The sequence below is a fragment of the Camelus bactrianus genome, chromosome 9 (genome assembly GCF_048773025.1).
Source record: "Camelus bactrianus isolate YW-2024 breed Bactrian camel chromosome 9, ASM4877302v1, whole genome shotgun sequence".
NCBI lineage: Eukaryota > Metazoa > Chordata > Mammalia > Artiodactyla > Camelidae > Camelus > Camelus bactrianus.
Genome location: NC_133547.1, coordinates 5,750,233 through 5,767,644, shown reverse-complemented (window position 1 = coordinate 5,767,644; position 17,412 = coordinate 5,750,233). Strand labels below are relative to the sequence as shown.

Genomic DNA, 17,412 nt, shown 5'->3' with positions numbered 1-17,412 from the left:
CCATCTCATTTTCTTGATTTCCAACTAAGTTGCAGACATCAGTATCCTTCATCCCTTATACTCAGCATAACTCATTCTTTAAACAGCTACGCAGTATCCCAGAGCATAAATGTAACACAATTTATAGAACCCAGGCCCTATGTAAATTGTTTCCACTTTTCAACGTTATAGACAATGCTGCAGTAATCATCCATAAATATATTTTTCCATGTGCTTGATCCAGTAATACCTACATGTCAATTTCTGTGCACCACCAAGGACCTGGATGTAAGTTGGTAGAATTTTTTTTTTTTACTTTTAACTTTTTTTGGTAGAGGGAAATAAATAAGTTTATTTATTTATACTTAAAGGAGGTACTGGGGGTTGAACTCAGGACCTCAGGCATGCTAAGCATGCACTCTACCACTTCAGCTATACCCTCCCCCCCCCAGTAAATTGGTAGATTTTAATACATATTGCTTAATTACTCCCCAGAAAACTTGTAATGATGTATGCCTCCAACATCAGGGTTGATAATAACCTCAACTTCCCCATAATCTCACTGATGCGACCTGTTATCTGATGGGGGAAAAAAAGAAAAGCCTAAAATGTTAATTTTCCTGATTATAAATGCTGTTGAGCATTTTTCTTTCTTTCTTTCTTTTTTTGCCACTTATATTTCTTCCTTCAGGAGTTTCTTTTCTCTTTTGCATACATATATACATACAAACACATATAACACAAAGAGACACATTTTGAGACTCCTTAAAAACTCAAATAACTCTACAAGACTTAGGATGATGAATGAGTCCTGCACCATCTCTTTTCCTCCAATTCTTTCCCTCCCAAGAGGCAATCACTTCCACCTTCTAACTGATCATTTTGGCATATCTCCATGTCTCTAAGTAACATATTTCTATTGCTACTTCTTGATTTGTCAGCTTTAGACATCCTCTGCTCTCCCATGGTGGAAAGTAAGAGTTTAGCTCTCTTCCCTCCCTCTGCCCACACTTCTTCCATACACTCTTCTCTTTTCTTTTTAGTATAGTTACATAAAAATGTTGGTGAGATCAATAACCTGCCTCAGGGCCTTTGAAAAGGCTGTTCTGATCAAGTGTTTTCCCTCCAGAATCACTCCCCCTCCTCCTTCCAATAGTTTTCCCTTAGCACTTGAGATCTTCTAAAATTTCCTTAACTGAAATTAACATGACATTAACTAATGTTATCAGTAGTAAGCTATGGTGATAATTTCTTTTTTGTGGGGTGGGGTGGGGAGGTAGTTAGGTTTTTGTTTATTTACTTACTTATTTATTCATATACTTATTTGGAGATACTGGGGATTGAACCCAGGACCTTGGGCATACTTGGTACACACTTTACCATTGAGCTATACCCACTCCCCAGTCATACTTTCTATACTGGTAATTTACTTATTACCTTTAACACCTGTTCTCCCCATTAGACTCTGATCTCCACAAGGGCAGGGATCTTGGTCTGTTTCATTTGCCACTCTGTCCCTAGCATCTAGCAAAGTCTCAATAAATACTTTAAACAATCCACTCTGAGTGCTAGTTGCTCTGAGAGATTTCCCTGACACAGCAGATGGCCAGTTTCTCTACAGTAACTCTCACCGCCTCTCCCCCTCCCCGTCTCAGCAGCTTCAGTACTCAATCTTGACACCTCTGAATCCCTCCACCCAGATTCTGCATCACACAGTCCCAATTCTTCCTCTTGAAGATTAAGTGGTTTCTAAAAGGTTTGAGAAGGAAAAGACAGGCTCGGCTAACAAGCTAACTCGTGAATATAAGTTAGTAAGTGTCGGTTTGCTGATTCCCTGCTCATGTTTTTTGCTAGCCAGCTGGATTTTCAGAGAGACATATCTGGCCTTGGAATGTTGATTTGCTGCCTCCCTGCCTCTACTTTTGTGATCATGATGCTGCTAAAGCTGTTCCACGCCTATTGGCCGAATACCCCAAGCTTGTAATTAACCCTGTAAAACCTCATGCACACGTCTTGGAGGCGCTCAGAGCTTCAGAGCAGAAGCCCCTCTGAGCCCACCGGCGTAATAAATCTGAGTACTCCAACCCTCCGAGTGGGGCTTGTTTCTTGGCTGGCCTGTCATTTCCGTAACAGGTCTCTCCTGCAAATTCATAAATGGTCACATGGTGGAGGTGTAGGCCTCTTTTCTCAGTCAAGAGCCTATCTTTCCTCACCACCTATATCGGTTTCTTTTTCTTTTTTTCTTTTTAAGAGTCCTAGTTTATGATTTATTCAAACTCTGTGAAGTATACTCCTAACAGCTAGAAATGTAAAGCCTTATGATTATCTACTCAGTCCAGGGAAAATAAATTCTGATCAGTCTATCTGATAATACAGTTTGATTTGTATCGACTGAAATAAAATGCACAACCTGAAAGCTGGAGAGTTAGGTTTTATTTGACAGATTTTCTTAGGACTCAAGCCCGGGACACAGCATCTCAGATCACTCTAAGAAGCTGTTCCAAAGTGGTAAGGGAGAAGCCAGGCTACATCAGTTTTTGCAACAAAGACCAAGTAGCCAGAATATCGAAAGATTACTGGTAATTAAAGAAAATCAGTTATCTCAAGTTAAAGAGTTTGGCGCTTTTCTGTGTATGGGAAGGTAAGAAAGTCTGGGCTCATTGAAATCATTCCGTTGATAGGCACCTAGCTGTCTAGGGCCAGTGTCCCGTTCTCCCCTACCCTGAGTCCGCTCAGGGGGCATGACTGGGGACAGCTGCAGAGACCTGGCTGCCTGCTCATCTGCATCCCGATTCCCGCTGCTCACTGTCAAGGGGTGGCCGTACTGGCTGATGACTTGATGGCTACAGCATTCTTTCACAGCATCTTAATTCAACTTAATTGACTGTGGTCCAGCAAGCATTTACTAAGCACCTTCCCCAAGGCAGCAATTTAAAAAACTTTTTTTTAATTTTTAAACTTTTCCTCCTTGGTTTCTTGAACTGAAATCCTAGTCCACATCCATCTCTTTCAAGCCTCCCTGCTTTTGTCCCTGCTGCCTAAAATGCTGACTCCAAGAAGCCAAGTTATTCCTCTCTGACTGCCCCCTGCCAGAGATAGTGTAACCTCACTTAAAATGGCTTTTCTCATGCTAAATCATGCTTAAGATTGATTTTAAACAGCACAAATTTTTTTTCTTTTCTTAGAGCAAAAGCCTACAGACCCCTCCCTGAGCATCCTTTGTTCCAGGCACAGGAATGTCTAGAGATAAGTTTCATTAACCCCCAGGGCAGAAAACAAACACCAGACCCCTGCCCGCTGGAGGAGGAGGAGGTCCTGGTCTGATACCGCAGAAACTGGAGGTCCCATCACCAGATTTCCTTGAGGCCGATGCAGCTGTGTCAAAAGGAAAAGAATGCAGCCCAGATCCTTATCAGAAGCACTGTTCCCTGGACTTTTGCTATAAAACTCCCTACTACCCCTTCCCAAAGGGAGCTCACAGTCTTGAAGTCTTTTAGCCTACTGTGACCTCTTTTGCCCAGCCAAGAAATAATGATTTTATGCTTCACCCAGAACTCTGTTTGGGAGTCTCAGTTGGGCAATCAGGGTACAGAGGCTGGATTTCCTCAACAAGTTTGGCCACCGCGCAGGACCCGCGAGAAACCCATCCCCCCTACCCCCCATTCTCCCACCTTCGTCGGGGACGCCCAGGCTTGATCGGATCCTCCTCCTAGAGGCCGTCCCCACACCGGCCTCCTTCTGGAGAGCGGAAGGTTGGAAGATGCCTTGAGAGGCCTGATCGCTAGGGTCCTGATTGGTTGGGTTAAGCCCTGGGTCGGACTCTGACCCGCCGTCCCAGCTACTGGAACTTCAAGGCGGGACTAGGGAACGGAGGAGGGACCGCTCCAGCAGCTGCCCAAGCCGCCTTCGTTTCGGGAACTCTCCCTCTTCCCCCCACCTGCACCAGCTTGGACTGCCTGCTGCAAGGGAACTGTTTGGGGAAGGAAAAAAGTAGAGAAAAAGACGTCGCGAATCCTCGGCCAGAATTAGGGTAAGTCCTCCGGCGTGCACACGGAGGCCCCTTTGACTCCATCCGTTTGGGGAAACTCTCAAGCTAGGGATTCCCCATATGGTGGCGCCGTTTGGATACTGGCCTCGGGCTTAGTGGGACTAGGTTTGAGGTCTTTGTGTTTTGTTGTGATTTTTTTAAAGCCTTTCATTTGCTGACCGAAATCTGAATTGTGTTTCCCGCACTTAGAAGATCAAAACGGTGGCACCTCTTGAATTTCACCAGCCAGCCCCTTGGGAAGAATTTTAGCAGATTGGTCAAACTATAGCTATAGTTCTACGTCTAAGAAAAAGACAGTATTCTATTGCAACACTGTGTGGCCAATGTACGTCCTGGAGAGTGAAGAGAGATGGCTGACACAGGGTAGCCTGAATTTTTTCACCATCTTGCAACTGGGATTGTTTTGTCAAAGGAATGGTAAGTGGGGAGAATTCCCTTATGTTCAGGCTTTTATGCAATTGCCTAACAAACATGTACGAGCAGGAAATAAGTTGCTGATGCAGAGAGCACAAAAGAAGCCTCCACCTCCGGTGTTTGGGGATTCGCAAACCTCCAATGAACAGACAGATAATGATGTTACAACTTTGATGAACCCATTTAATCCCAACCCTGGGCATGCATCGATGGCCTTACAGCTGGCACGTCCGCTGCCGCCTCCAATAGGAGGCAGTAGCCCTCCCGAGCCGCTGTGTCCTCCCTTGCTGACAGGAGAGGCAACAGGGCGGGTAAAGCCCCCTAAAAGCCCCTTCCCCCCGATTAATATCAGGGGACAGGTATGGTCTCCCCCTCAGAGACCCGCCAGGGCACCCTTTTCAGCCAGGGACCCACTAGTAACGGAACAGGACAAGTTCCTTTGCTCCGGCTTCCGATCTGCATGGATAAACAAGAACAACCCGCTGGATATTACTGGCCCTATAGCCCGCTCTCTGCCTCAGATTTGATGAATTGGAAAAGCCGGAATCCTTCTTATAGAGAGCCCCCCCCCCCCCCACCACCAAGACTGATTTGTTTGGATTTTTGCCACATTTCGTCCTACCTGGGTAGAGATCCAGTTCTTAATGAATATGGTTTTGGCGGGACGCGAGCGACACCTAGTGGCAGGAAAAATTGGAGGCGAAGCCTTAGATCTTTATTATGGGACTCTGGTCAGACTCCCAGTGTGGTGATCCCCGACGCGAACCCGAATTAGGACCCTAATACAGACGCTGGCAACGACGTGTTGGCCCATTACCGGTGCTGTGTCTTGGCAGGTCTAAGAAAAGGGTTCCCAAAACAAAGAAGCCCAAATAAGGTACAGGAGCTCCGACAAGAGCCAAATGAGTATTCTTTTGCTTTTCTGGAACATATTTATCAGGCGTATAGGAAATACACTGATCTAGACCCAGAGGCCCCAGAGAACTTCAGAATGATTAATATGACTTTCATCAGCCAGAGTGCCCCAGATATTAATAGAAAACTAAATAAGAGCCATGGGGGAGTCACGATGAACTCAGGACAATTGGTAGAAACCTCCTTGAAAGTCTATAGTGCCAGGGAAGAATGCAAGTCTAGGCCTATTAAAGTTCTGGAAGCTGCCGCAGACAACCGGGACCCCTTCAAGGGCAATTCTACTACCAAGTCCAAAGGGAAAAAGAAAGTGTGCCCTAGACTAGAAAGAGACCAATGTGCCTATTGCAAAGAAGAAGGGCATTGGAATAAAGACTGTCCAAAATTTCAGACCAGGTCAAATAAGAAGAGGGACCTGGGTGGGCGGAGCATATAGCTCAGTGGTAGAGCACATGCTTAGCATACTTGGGTACTGGGGATTGAACCAGTAAAAAAAAAAAAAAAAAAAAAAAAAGATTAAAATAGCCCTTCTTTTGTATTCCCCTTGAGAAGAAATCACAATTGCTATTTGCTTTTGAATGGCAAGGTCCTATTTTAAGGGTCATGACCCAGTACTGTTCATGGAAATCCAGCTGGTCTTAATTTACACGTTCCCAAAAGCTGAAGGCAACTTCGTGGGTTTCTGGGAATGGCAGGCTTTTGTCATATCTGGATTCCTAACTTCTGGCCTCATGGTCAAACCATTATCATTATATGAGGCCCTCAAAGGCACAGACAGCAAACCTCCGGTTTGGCCTGGTGACTGCCAAAAAGCATTTGAAAGACTTCAAACCAAATTGATGACAGCGCCTGCCCTAGGTCCACCAGATTAACAGGAAGAATTCAAGTATTATGTGCATGAAAGACAAGGACTCACCTTGGGAGCACCTGTCCAGGTGCTCGGAGACATGCCAAGACCTGTGGCCTATCTGTTGTTAAGGCCAGCAGTCCTCTGTGCCTGCGGGATCTACTGGAAACAACAGTGGTAAGTGGTTTTAGCAGGGAAAAATAAATATGTAGGGCTAACTCCGTGGATCCTTTGAATTGGAGAATCCTCTAAATTGTTAAAATTTTAGAGCGCACTCATCTTAAACCATTCCACCTGTTTTAATTGGTATGTGGAGTTCCCCAAAGGCTTCAAAATTCCAAAATAGTCTCATTGAAAGATCTGTTGTAGAAGGCCAATGAAAGTCATGTGATAAAAGGCACCTGATATTTTAAGTACTGCTCCCTTCTCTCCTTTGAGTACTCATTCTAGTAATCTTCTGAACTGCCTTTCCACTCAAAAGGCATGAGTACAGTCCACGTGATCTGGGAAATAGTACTGAATTGATATCTGGCATTAAAGTTAGCTTAAGCTTGTTGGTTTGATTAATACAGACATGTCTCTAGAGTCATCAACATTACATATAATACTTTTATGGTACCTCTGTTATCGGGTGGGGAAGCCCCCTAAAAAGGGGAGAACACCAAAGAGTGGGTTCGTGTCTTCTGGCCGTGAAAAAATTCACAGTGGAGACAAAGGGGCAGAGTGAAAGCTGTTTGATTGCTCAAAAGAGGAAAAGACACTCAAGTGTAAGGACCCAGGTGGCTTGACGTAAGAACTCCTGCCCTTGGGGTCTCTGCTGGGTCCATTTATCTGTCTTCTTTGTGGCTTTTTGTCCTCTTTCCATCTGCTGCTCTTTTCCTGCTTGGGTTCCTGCTGGCTTCCTGCTCTTTCTGCTCTGCGGAACAAACACTTTGCAAAAACAAGATCAGGTAATTAGAGACCCTTAAACACTGTAGTCAGGCTAACACAATGTGGTCAAGCTAGATCGAGCAAGCGAGACCCTTAAACAATGTGGTCATATAAATTGGATCTAGTCAGGGCTTTCTGTTCCTTCAAGGTGGCTTTCCCCATTATTCAAGCACAAGTATCACTTAAGGCCAACTATAGGTTAATTTTAAACTGGTTAATTTTAGACCTTTAAAGAAATCTCTACAGGGGACAGTACAGCTCAGTGGTAGAGCACATGCTTAGCATGCATGTGGTCCTGGGTTCAATCCCCAGTACCTCCTCCAAAAATAAATAAACCTAAAAAAAAAATTAATTAAACTAATTGGGCTTACGTGGTATTGTTCAGTTAGGTGGGAAACATTGTCAAATAAGTGTTGATAAAAACTTCTTTGATTGTATCATTGGTAAACATTATTAATATGCATTCTGGAAATTATATGGAATTCCTCAAATTCTGGTATGTCATGGTAAATGATAATTAGTCATAATTTTAGTGTATGTCACAGCAGTAGCCAAGTTTCTTTTCAATTGCATTGTAAGTCTTTTGTCATTTATGGACAATTATTTTGTACTCTGATGCTTTTGCAAAAAAATGCTTCATCTTCAAGAAAATTCAGAGAAGGGACTTTTTGACAAGTACAGATTTCTGGTGACTTTCAGGTCATACTGCTGAACTGGGTAAGAAATGAAAGAATTCTAGTGGAAAATCTGATGGCTTCATAAAACTGTTAACAAAAGATTAAGAATATAGATCCATCACATAGGACTGAGCAAACTTATGAGTATAGTTATAATTTTTGGTCTTTGTCTGAAAGTTTTAATCTATGCTTTCTAGATATAAGAAAACCTTCAATTTACACCTGTAAATAGAATTGAACCATCTTTTCTCTCTACCTGAACCCTCCAGGATTTGGAAACTCTTAGGTTCCCAGTGTCACCGAGCCCAAACTCTTTCTGCTTGCTACACGACAGGCCAATAAGTCGGCAGATGAGGTCCTGGGGCAAGGAACAGCAACTTTATTCAGAAAGCCAGCAGACTGAGAAGATGGCAGACTAATGTCCTAGAGAACCATCTTCCCCAAGTCAGAATTCAGGCTCCTTTTATACTAAAAGGGAAGGGGATATGCTTGGTTGTTGCAAAGTTCTTGGTGTAGGAATTCTTTGTTCTTGGAATCCTTTGCTTTTGTAGCTGTCCATTTGGGTCAGATCATGATGTCCTTGTAAATCTCCAGCAAAACAATTGTTATTTTCTATTCTGCAACTTGTTATCTTTATATAAATGGAAAAGTGTTACTATCCTTAAAGGTTAGAACCTTGAGAATTGGTTATCCTGTATAGTTCAGGCTACAGTTCTTTTACAAAAGGTGCAGAACCAGCAAGACTAAGCCTAGGAAACAGAGCATGGGGTTAAGGTCAAAGGAACAGATCTAATATGGAGTCACATTTGTTCTTTTCTATTACAGAATCAAGCTACAGTGTGCTTTAGTGTGAGAGAAACCATTTTGTCAGTTAGGTTTTTTTTTTTTTTTTTCCTTTCACTCTTTCACTTTAACCCAGAAGGTGTTCCAGGAAGAAGGTCATAGGCTGATAACCTCAAAAGAATGGACGGTCCCTCCAGAGTTTTCCCCATGATGTCAACAAGGTCTTATCAAGATGGAAGAATACAGCCCCCTGCAAAACACCCTGATTGTTATCATCTTTCTGCTCTGTCCAGTTTTTTTTTTAAACCGAATAATTCTAACCCCAAGATGGATTCACAGTCTCTAAGGCACTAGCCTGCTGTGACTCCTGTTTCCCTGGCAAAACAATAAAGCTATTCTTTTCTGATTCTCCCAAAATTCTGTCTAGGGGTCTCAGTTTGGCTATCGGTATACAGAGGCTGGCCTTTCAGCAACACTGAGAGTGATGTGACTTGCCCCAAAACTGTCATCCATCTTCCATCTGTTTCAGCCTTTTGCACTTTTCCAACAGTGAGAAGTTAAAAACATTACCTTTTACCAGATTAAACATAGCTCCCACATACTGGGTTCTTTACGTGAGCCTGGCCCTATTTGTGCTTTTTACCTCACTTAATAATAATGACAATGCAGTGAGCTCTTGTTCCCAATTACAGATGAGCAAACTGAGGCACAAGGATAGTAAATAGCTTGGCTCAACATTACACAGCAAGGAAGTGACAGAGACACTGGTTCAGCCATCCTCTGATGCCTGTCTTAGCCACTTGTTTTATTGGTAACATTCTTGGATGGACAATTACACAGCTTAAAGGCCATGATGGAATGGACAGAACAAGCTACAAAACGGCATGGGGCATATACTACCATTAAAAAAATGCATATATGCTCAATATAGATCTGATTACCATGGGGGAAAGACTTTGGAACAATGTCTATTATCGATCCATTTAAGTATTCTGAGTGTGGACTAAGAATGCTGCCTGCCATATTAGTAAACAAAGGATGTTGTGGCCATCAAGCCTGCAGCTACTACAGCCGCCCCAAAATGTGCTCCCTGAGGGGACTCAGGATGGGAAAGAACAGGACACTGGCCCTAGACAGCTAAGATGCATATCAAAGGAATGAGTTCAATGAGCCCAGACTCTTGCATCTTCCCATACATAGAAAAGTACAAGATTCACTCACGTGTCCAGTTTTCTTTAATTAACAGTACTCTTTTGAGGTACCGGGGATTGAACCCAGGACTTTGCATCCTAAGCATGCGCTCTACCACTGAGCTATATCCTCCTCCACAAAACAGTAATCTTTTGACGTTCGGACTACCTGGTTTTTGTTGCAAAATTCCTATATCCCAGCTCCTGCCTCCCTGCTTCCCCCAGCAGTCAGTCTCAGTACTGAGAGGCTGTCTCTCTACTTTGAGATCCTCAGGAAGTTTGCCCAAACATATTTCTCAACTTTTAGGTTGTACTTTACAATTTTTCTTTTTTCTTTTATTTTCTTTTTAGGGGGAAGGGTTGTGAATTTTTTTCATTAAACATGAGTTTTCTTTAAAAGCTATGATTTTTCTCTTTGGTAGAGGAATGATACTTTAAAAACTTTCTTCCTATCTTCAAATTACTTATAAAATATATTTTTTCTGGGTCTAGGTTTGTAATTTAATCTATTTAAAACCAACAATCAGCGCACCTCCAAAATCAGAAAACGTATAAAAGGACAAACATGCTTTAAATCAACTGTGTAGGAGATGTAGCCCCGACGATTATGCGGAGAAACTCTTTGGCTCTGCGAGCCCTGAGAGGCCCAGGGGAGAGTCTAAAGCCACCCAGCGCTTGGCGGGAAGGTTTGAGACTCCGCCCTCCTGCCCAACGTTTGATTGAATGAATCCGGAACTCTTCTGGCGACCCTCAGTGGAGCTACCCGGAAGGTAAACTTCCGGTGGGTCTAAGACTTCCGCATGGAGCAGCTGTTCAGGCTAGCCCTAGGCGGACCGGAATTCGGTCACCCCGACTCCCCGCCCACTTCCGGAAGTGATGCACGGTGGGGTTGCCGGAAGAAGTGGCGAAGTTACTTCTGAGGGGATCCGAGTCGCGGCAGCGCACCAGGGGATACAGAGGAGGAGGAAGAGAAGCAGATCAAGCGGACGAAAACAGGTGCAGTCGAGTGTGGGGGGACGCGGGAGGAGCCCTGGGCCTGGGGCTTCCCGGCGTTCTCCGCGCTGCTTGGCTCAGCCCCCTTCTCCTTCCACCCCTACCCCTCCATAGCTCGCGCCGCCCCCTGGCTGTTTCCAGGGCAACGGAAGTAGGAGACCCCGCGAGAGGCGGCTCACGAGACCCTCGCGCAGCCATGAGCCCCGCCCCCCACTGGTGTTCGGAAAGGGGCGGGACCTGGAGAGAGGTGTGGGGGCGGGGCGTGATGGGAGGAGATGGGGCGGGACCTGGATGGCTTCGGGAGGGTCTTAGAAGGAAAAGATGTGGGCGAGGCATGAGAGGAGGTGGTGGGATCAGAATGAGGGATAGGGTTGCTTCCTTGGCGCAGGTTGGGTGAAGGCTGAGTAAGAGTAGGTGGGGTGAAACTGGGTGGGAAGGAGGAAGTGAGAGCAGAGCACAACTGAAGAAGAAGGGACAGAATCTGGTAAAAGCAGGTGGGCGGGATCTGGAGTGGATGGAGCCTGAAGGAGGGGCAGAGTCTAGAGAGCGGGGCTTGAGATGAAGCCGAAGGCTGTCCTAGAGCAGAAGGGGGCGGGCCTTATTAGAATTGGATGGGAGGGTATGGAGGCTGGCAGGGGCAAGAATCTGAAGAGATGAAGGAAAGAGGGATGCCCCCAACAAGACCTGTGGCTGGCCTAACCTGACCCTCCCTGGCCCCACAAGGTTCTCAGTACCCTATATTATGCAGGCTGCTCCGTGACGCACCATGTCCACCCCCACCACGAGTTCCCTGGACACTCCCTTGCCTGGTGAGTGACCCACTTCCCAACCCAGCCATACCCCACATCAAGTAATTGTCAGGAGAAACTCACTGTGCTTCCCTCTCCCAGGAAATGCCCCCCCTCAGCCCAGCACCCCATCTTCTTCACCTGATGGAAAGGAGGATGGGCCGGGAGGGGCAGACCCTGATGTCCCAGGCACTGATGGAGCCAGCTCAGCCTCCATCGTGGGTGAGATGAGGCCTGGGAAGGACTTGGAGTTGGTATGGAGGCTTGGAGAGGGATCTTGGAAGGAACAAAGATAGAAAATGGGGATGGGTAGTCCCAGTTTCTTGTTTGTTTGGTTTTTTTTGTCCATCTTTGACTCCTCTTATTTGGAGCCATTCTATGGGGTTCACTGACACACACATCTCTCCATCTGAACTGCCATCTCCCCAACTGGTATCACCCTCCACACTGTGGCTTTTTGCCTCCGATCTCTCATGGACCTTACTCTCTGGCTGCTAGTTACCTCTGCGGCTCTGTTTCTCATGGCTACTGTCCCCCCACCCCAGTCATCCTAGACCCAGCAGAGGAGCCGGAGCGCAAGCGAAAGAAGGGCCCAGCTCCAAAGATGCTGGGCGATGAGCTGTGCCAAGTGTGTGGGGACACGGCCTCCGGCTTCCACTACAACGTGCTCAGCTGTGAAGGCTGCAAGGGCTTTTTCCGGCGCAGTGTCATCCGAGGTGGGGCCGGGCGCTACGCCTGCCGGGGTGGCGGAACCTGCCAGATGGACGCCTTCATGCGGCGCAAGTGTCAGCAGTGCCGGCTGCGAAAATGCAAGGAGGCCGGGATGAGGGAGCAGTGTGAGTGCCTGGGAGTGAGCAGGCTGGCCTGGCCCCTGCCCAGGCTTGGTGCCTCTGCTGAGTCCCGGGTCTCCCCAATAGGTGTCCTCTCCAAAGAACAGATCCGGAAGAAGAAGATTCGGAAGCAGCAGCAGCAGCAGCAGCAGCAGCAGCAGCAGCAGCAGCAGCAGCAGCAGCAGTCTCCCCTGCCAGAGCCGGGAGTCAGCAGCAGCTCAGCCTCCGGGCCTGGGGCCTCCCCTGGAGGGTCCGACGGGGGTGGCCAGGGCACCGGAGAAGGTGAAGGTGTCCAGTTAACAGCCGCTCAGGAACTAATGATCCAGCAGTTGGTGGCGGCCCAGCTGCAGTGCAATAAACGCTCCTTCTCTGACCAGCCCAAAGTCACGGTACTGCCCCTTCCACAGCCTGGAGGGGTGATGGGCCCAGCAGGGTCAGGCCAACAGGCTGTTGGGAGAGAATGAGGCTCTAGAGGGCAGGGGCTTGGAGAGGAGGGTCTCCGAGGGTGTAGGCTTTGCCTCAAGGGGCACCCATAGCCTTGGGCTCACGGGAGAAGTCCTGAAAGTAACCTGGCCCCCCACGTCCCCAGCCCTGGCCCATGGGCGCAGACCCCCAGTCCCGCGATGCTCGCCAGCAGCGTTTCGCCCACTTCACGGAGCTGGCCATCATCTCAGTCCAGGAGATCGTGGACTTCGCCAAGCAGGTTCCTGGCTTCCTGCAGCTGGGTCGTGAGGACCAGATTGCCCTCCTGAAGGCATCTACTATCGAGGTAATGGCCAGCTCACCCAACCTGCCCTCAAGGAACCCCAGAGATAAGCCCCAGGGCAGATGCTGGCTGCATAGTGACAAGGAAGACTCCAGTCCCTGCCCTCTTCTCGTGGGCATGATATTCTACAGGAGAGTGTCAGAATACTAAACAAGTCATCAGAGCCTCCCAGGAGGCAAGGAGAGAAAGGAAACAGGAACTGAGGATGAGGATAATAGAGGATTGTTCTGGAGGGACACACTTTAGAGAATGTGCCAAAAGAGCTTATTTGGGGGGTTGACATTTGAACCAAAACAGTGGTAACGAGTAAGTGTTGAGAGCCTGGTATATGCCAGGCCCCTTTCCAAATGCTGGGTGTGTGGCAGTGAACGAAAGAGATGAAAATGCCTCATAAGCACCTGGGGAGAGTGTCCTAAGCGGAGGGTGCTGGGCGTCTTGCACCTGGAGGAAGGAAAGAGCTCAGAGGGGCCAGCGTGCTGACTGCAGGTGTGGCTGGAGAATGGGGTCAGGGCAGAGAGGTGAGGAATGATGCTGGCAAGATCAGGGCCCCCATTCAGGCCAGGAGAGGAGGGACAGTGGCTAAGGGGTTACAGGGAGGCCTCAGGCCCCTGCTCCTACTGACCCCTCTCCCTGCTGCCCTCAGATCATGCTGCTGGAGACAGCCAGACGCTACAACCACGAGACAGAGTGCATCACTTTCCTGAAGGACTTCACCTACAGCAAGGATGACTTCCACCGCGCGGGTATGGCAGAGAGCAGGCTTGGGGGTGGGGGTGGCACCCTGGCTGGGTCCCTGCTGGCCCGGAGACCTCGGGCTCTCTGATCCCAGTCTGAGCCTCTGTTTCTTTATCTCCAAAATGGGGTGAGCGCTGAGCCCACCCTGCAGTGAGACAGGAGTACCATCTCTGCACAGTGGGACAGAGTGCAGGGTGAGGCAGAGGGGTTCTGCTATCGCATCGGGTGTCTCGATAGGAATTAAGAAAAGCTGCTCCCTCATCCCCAAACCTGGTCTCACATGAGGGAGGCTGGATCTCAGGCCACTGTGAAATGGGCAACCTCCCCAACTGTGCAGGGCAGCCTTGGCCTCTGCCCTCCAAGGTCACTTACTTGGATGTAACCTAGGCGATGGGCTTCTGGAGGAGGTGTAGTTGAACTGAGGCCAGAGGAGTGGGAAAGAACACTTGGGAAAAGGGAGGTGGGTGTAGCATCACCCACCAGGGAATGTGTGTGCAGATGCCTCGCTTTCTCGGCCTCTGGGCTTTCTCGGTGAGTTTCGTTCCCGCCCATCACTCTCCCTGGGGGCACTTCTTTGTACTCCTAGACACCTCCTCCTAACCCCATCTTCCCTTCCTCTAACTCCTGGCTGTCCCAACACCCAAGACAGTGCCAGTAACCCTTTGAGTGTAAGCTTGGCAGGGGAGCACTGGAGGGTGGGGGAATGTTTCCAGCAGAGGTATCAGCATGTGCAAAGTCCTGCAGCGGGCAAGAGCTGGACAGTTTTAAGGAACTACAAGGAGGCTCAGGCAGCTGGAGCACAGGGATGTGGAGCAGAAGAGGTGGTTGGGGTCCCACCACTCCCCCCTCCGCCATTGCCACAGCCCCAGTCCAGGCCTCAGGTGGCTTTCTCTGGAGCATTGCAAGGGCTCCTCATGGGTTTCTGCCTCCACCCCAGCCCAGTGTGTTTGTTCACACAGTTGGCAGAAGAATCCTATTAATAACCAGGTTAGCACATGTCCGTGGCTCCCGTCTCACTGGGAGAAAAGCTAGAGTCCTCGCTGGGCCCACAGGCCCTGCTAGGTCTGGCCCCGTTCCCTCTCCGCCTTCACCTCCCACCGTCCCCTCACTCATCCTCCTCCAGCCACACTGGCCTCCCTCTTAGGGGAACCCACCAACTGTGCTCCCACCTCAGGGCTTTTGTCCTTGCTGGTCCCTCTGCCCAGAACTAGGGTGACCAACTTGCGTCAGTTTGCCTGAACTTCCCAGCTTTCATATTAGAGGTCTCCTGGCCTAGGAAGCTTAGTCCCAGGCAGAACAGATGGGTGGTACCCAACCTGGAACACTCACATATGCTGGTAACTCATTCCCTCCCCTCCTTTGGCTCGGACACCCTACAGCAAGCCTTCCTATGGTGTCCCCCTCCGGTAACCCTCTTGTCTAAGATGTTGACGTGATTCTCAGTGGCTCCCATTACCCTGATCCGTAGAACTCATAACCATCTCACAGGATCGATATGTCCCGTCAACCCAAGTACTACGGAGTCGGGGCTTATAAATACCCTGCCCTGGGGCCTGGCATGCAGTAGGTGCTCAATGAAGTTGGATGAATGAATGAGTCACTCTTGGGAATGAGTATGGGCTTTCCTCTGAGAGCAGTGGAAGCCACCACAGGGGGTGACATAATGCGACCTAGGCTGAAGAATCTTTCCTTTTCCTGAGGAGAGATCCTGGGAGGCCAGGAACGAAGTGAAGGTGGTGTTGAGGGAGTAGAAAACTCTAGATAAATGTTCACTCTCGTTACTTGGTCCTTCATCCGGGCAAGGTTTATAGCACAGGTGCTCTGTGCCAGGCATCCGGGTAGGCAGTGGGGTTATGGGGTGAACAGCACTGAACCTGCTGCCGTTGTCCTCACTGCTGATGGTGGGCAGCGTCCTGGGCCAGGCTGGGGGCTAGTTCATCGGGTCGGGCCTCCCACCTCTGCAGGCCTGCAGGTGGAATTCATCAACCCCATCTTCGAGTTCTCCCGGGCCATGAGGCGGCTGGGCCTGGACGACGCCGAGTACGCCCTCCTCATCGCCATCAACATCTTCTCGGCCGACCGGCCCAACGTGCAGGAGCCGAGCCGAGTCGAGGCCCTGCAGCAGCCCTACGTGGACGCGTTGCTCTCCTACACCCGCATCAAGAGGCCCCAGGTACAGACGGCGCGGGGAGGGCCCGGAAGTCCAGACCCACGTGGGGTCAGCCCAGGGCTGGGGTCTGGCTTCCTAGTCCGAGCCCGGCTCTGTCGGGCTCCCTGGTAGCAGTCTGAGCTCAGGCCAATGTCCTCATCAGTCTATCCTCGGGCCACAGGGGCTGGGGTCCCCAGGTGCTGTCCAGCTGACACCCACTCTGTCTCTCCTGGCTCGGCCTGCGGAGGGAGGCCTGCTAGGTGGTTTGGTGAGCTGAGCCACGCCCGCCTCCCTCCCGTCCCCCCGCAGGACCAGCTGCGCTTCCCCCGGATGCTGATGAAGCTCGTGAGCCTGCGTACGCTCAGCTCCGTGCACTCGGAGCAGGTCTTCGCCCTGCGGCTCCAGGACAAGAAGCTACCGCCTTTGCTGTCTGAGATCTGGGACGTCCACGAGTGAGGGGCCCAGCCACACTGCCCCAGCACCCTGCACCCTCCAATGAACGGACACTGGGGTGGGAAGGGGCCGGGCCTGGGGTCCCACCTTTGGGCTTGGAGCAAGGCCCCTGCCCCACCAGCCCTCAGCCCTCAGGATGAGCCCCAGTCAGGGTCCAGGAGCCTCTCTCCCTGCCTACGGAGTCTTCCTGGGAAGGGTGAATGGGTCACAGGTCCCGACCTCTGACCTCTCCCAGCACTCCCAGCTGCCCTCCCCGCCCAGCTTATGCCTCAAGCCTACTGCGCAGTGCACCTTGAACAGAGGGAGGGGTGGGCCTGTGACTCCCCCACAGCTCAAGAGACCACAGGCCCCCCTCACTCTGCTCCTTTTATTTAATAAAAACTAAAAAAATACAAAAAGAAAATAAAAAATGAATAGAAACCTGTTCAGAGTCAGAGTCTGAGATGGGGATGGGCTACCAGGGTCTTCATGGACACCGACCCCCCTGGACCTGGTGCTGGGCTGTGGCGGATTCAGGGTGATGTGACTGGGTGTTTTGGAGGCCCAGGAGAGGCCCCTGACAACCTCAGGGTCACCTCTCTGTGGCTGGAGCCCACTCCTGAAGGACAAGGAGAATGTAAGTGCTTGAGGGGACTGGAGCTCTCATTTAATCAAGTATTTGCGGAAGCTGCTTGTGGACCAGGTGCTGTGCTGGCCTTTCTGGGGACACATGTCATTCATTCAACAAATCTGTGTGAAGCATATACTATGTGCCAAACACAATTTTAGGCACTGGAAATATGAGTGAACAAGATAAAGTCACTCCTCCTAGCCGTCTAGCCGTCAGGGCTGGTAGTCGGGGGATGAGTCTGGACAGCTAGAAGGTAAGGGAATAGGGACTTTAATGGAGGCAGGATGCGGCAGTGAGGGAGCTAAAGG

The 17,412-nt window shown here is 49.3% G+C and overlaps 1 protein-coding gene across 1 annotated transcript; it reads left to right on the top strand.

The window, feature by feature from the left end:
• The first annotated feature begins 10,616 nt into the window (after positions 1-10,616).
• On the top strand, positions 10,617-16,683 carry NR1H2 (nuclear receptor subfamily 1 group H member 2). The gene is made up of 10 exons (XM_010947018.3): positions 10,617-10,776; positions 10,888-11,020; positions 11,522-11,582; positions 11,664-11,783; positions 12,107-12,397; positions 12,479-12,780; positions 12,981-13,160; positions 13,801-13,900; positions 15,857-16,065; positions 16,351-16,683. Exons 3-10 carry the CDS (start codon positions 11,540-11,542, stop codon positions 16,495-16,497), a joined length of 1,392 nt encoding a protein of 463 aa, XP_010945320.2. The 5' UTR covers positions 10,617-10,776; positions 10,888-11,020; positions 11,522-11,539; the 3' UTR covers positions 16,498-16,683.
• The last annotated feature ends 729 nt before the right edge of the window (positions 16,684-17,412 follow it).

Excerpts from the sequence above, each read along its gene's own strand:
- NR1H2 (XM_010947018.3), top strand. The coding sequence starts at position 11,540 with ATGTCCACCCCCACCACGAGTTCCCTGGACACTCCCTTGCCTG. Across the intron at positions 12,398-12,478 it reads GGCCGGGATGAGGGAGCAGT|GTGTCCTCTCCAAAGAACAG; the intron begins GTGAGTGCCTGG and ends TCTCCCCAATAG. Across the intron at positions 13,901-15,856 it reads GGATGACTTCCACCGCGCGG|GCCTGCAGGTGGAATTCATC; the intron begins GTATGGCAGAGA and ends CCACCTCTGCAG.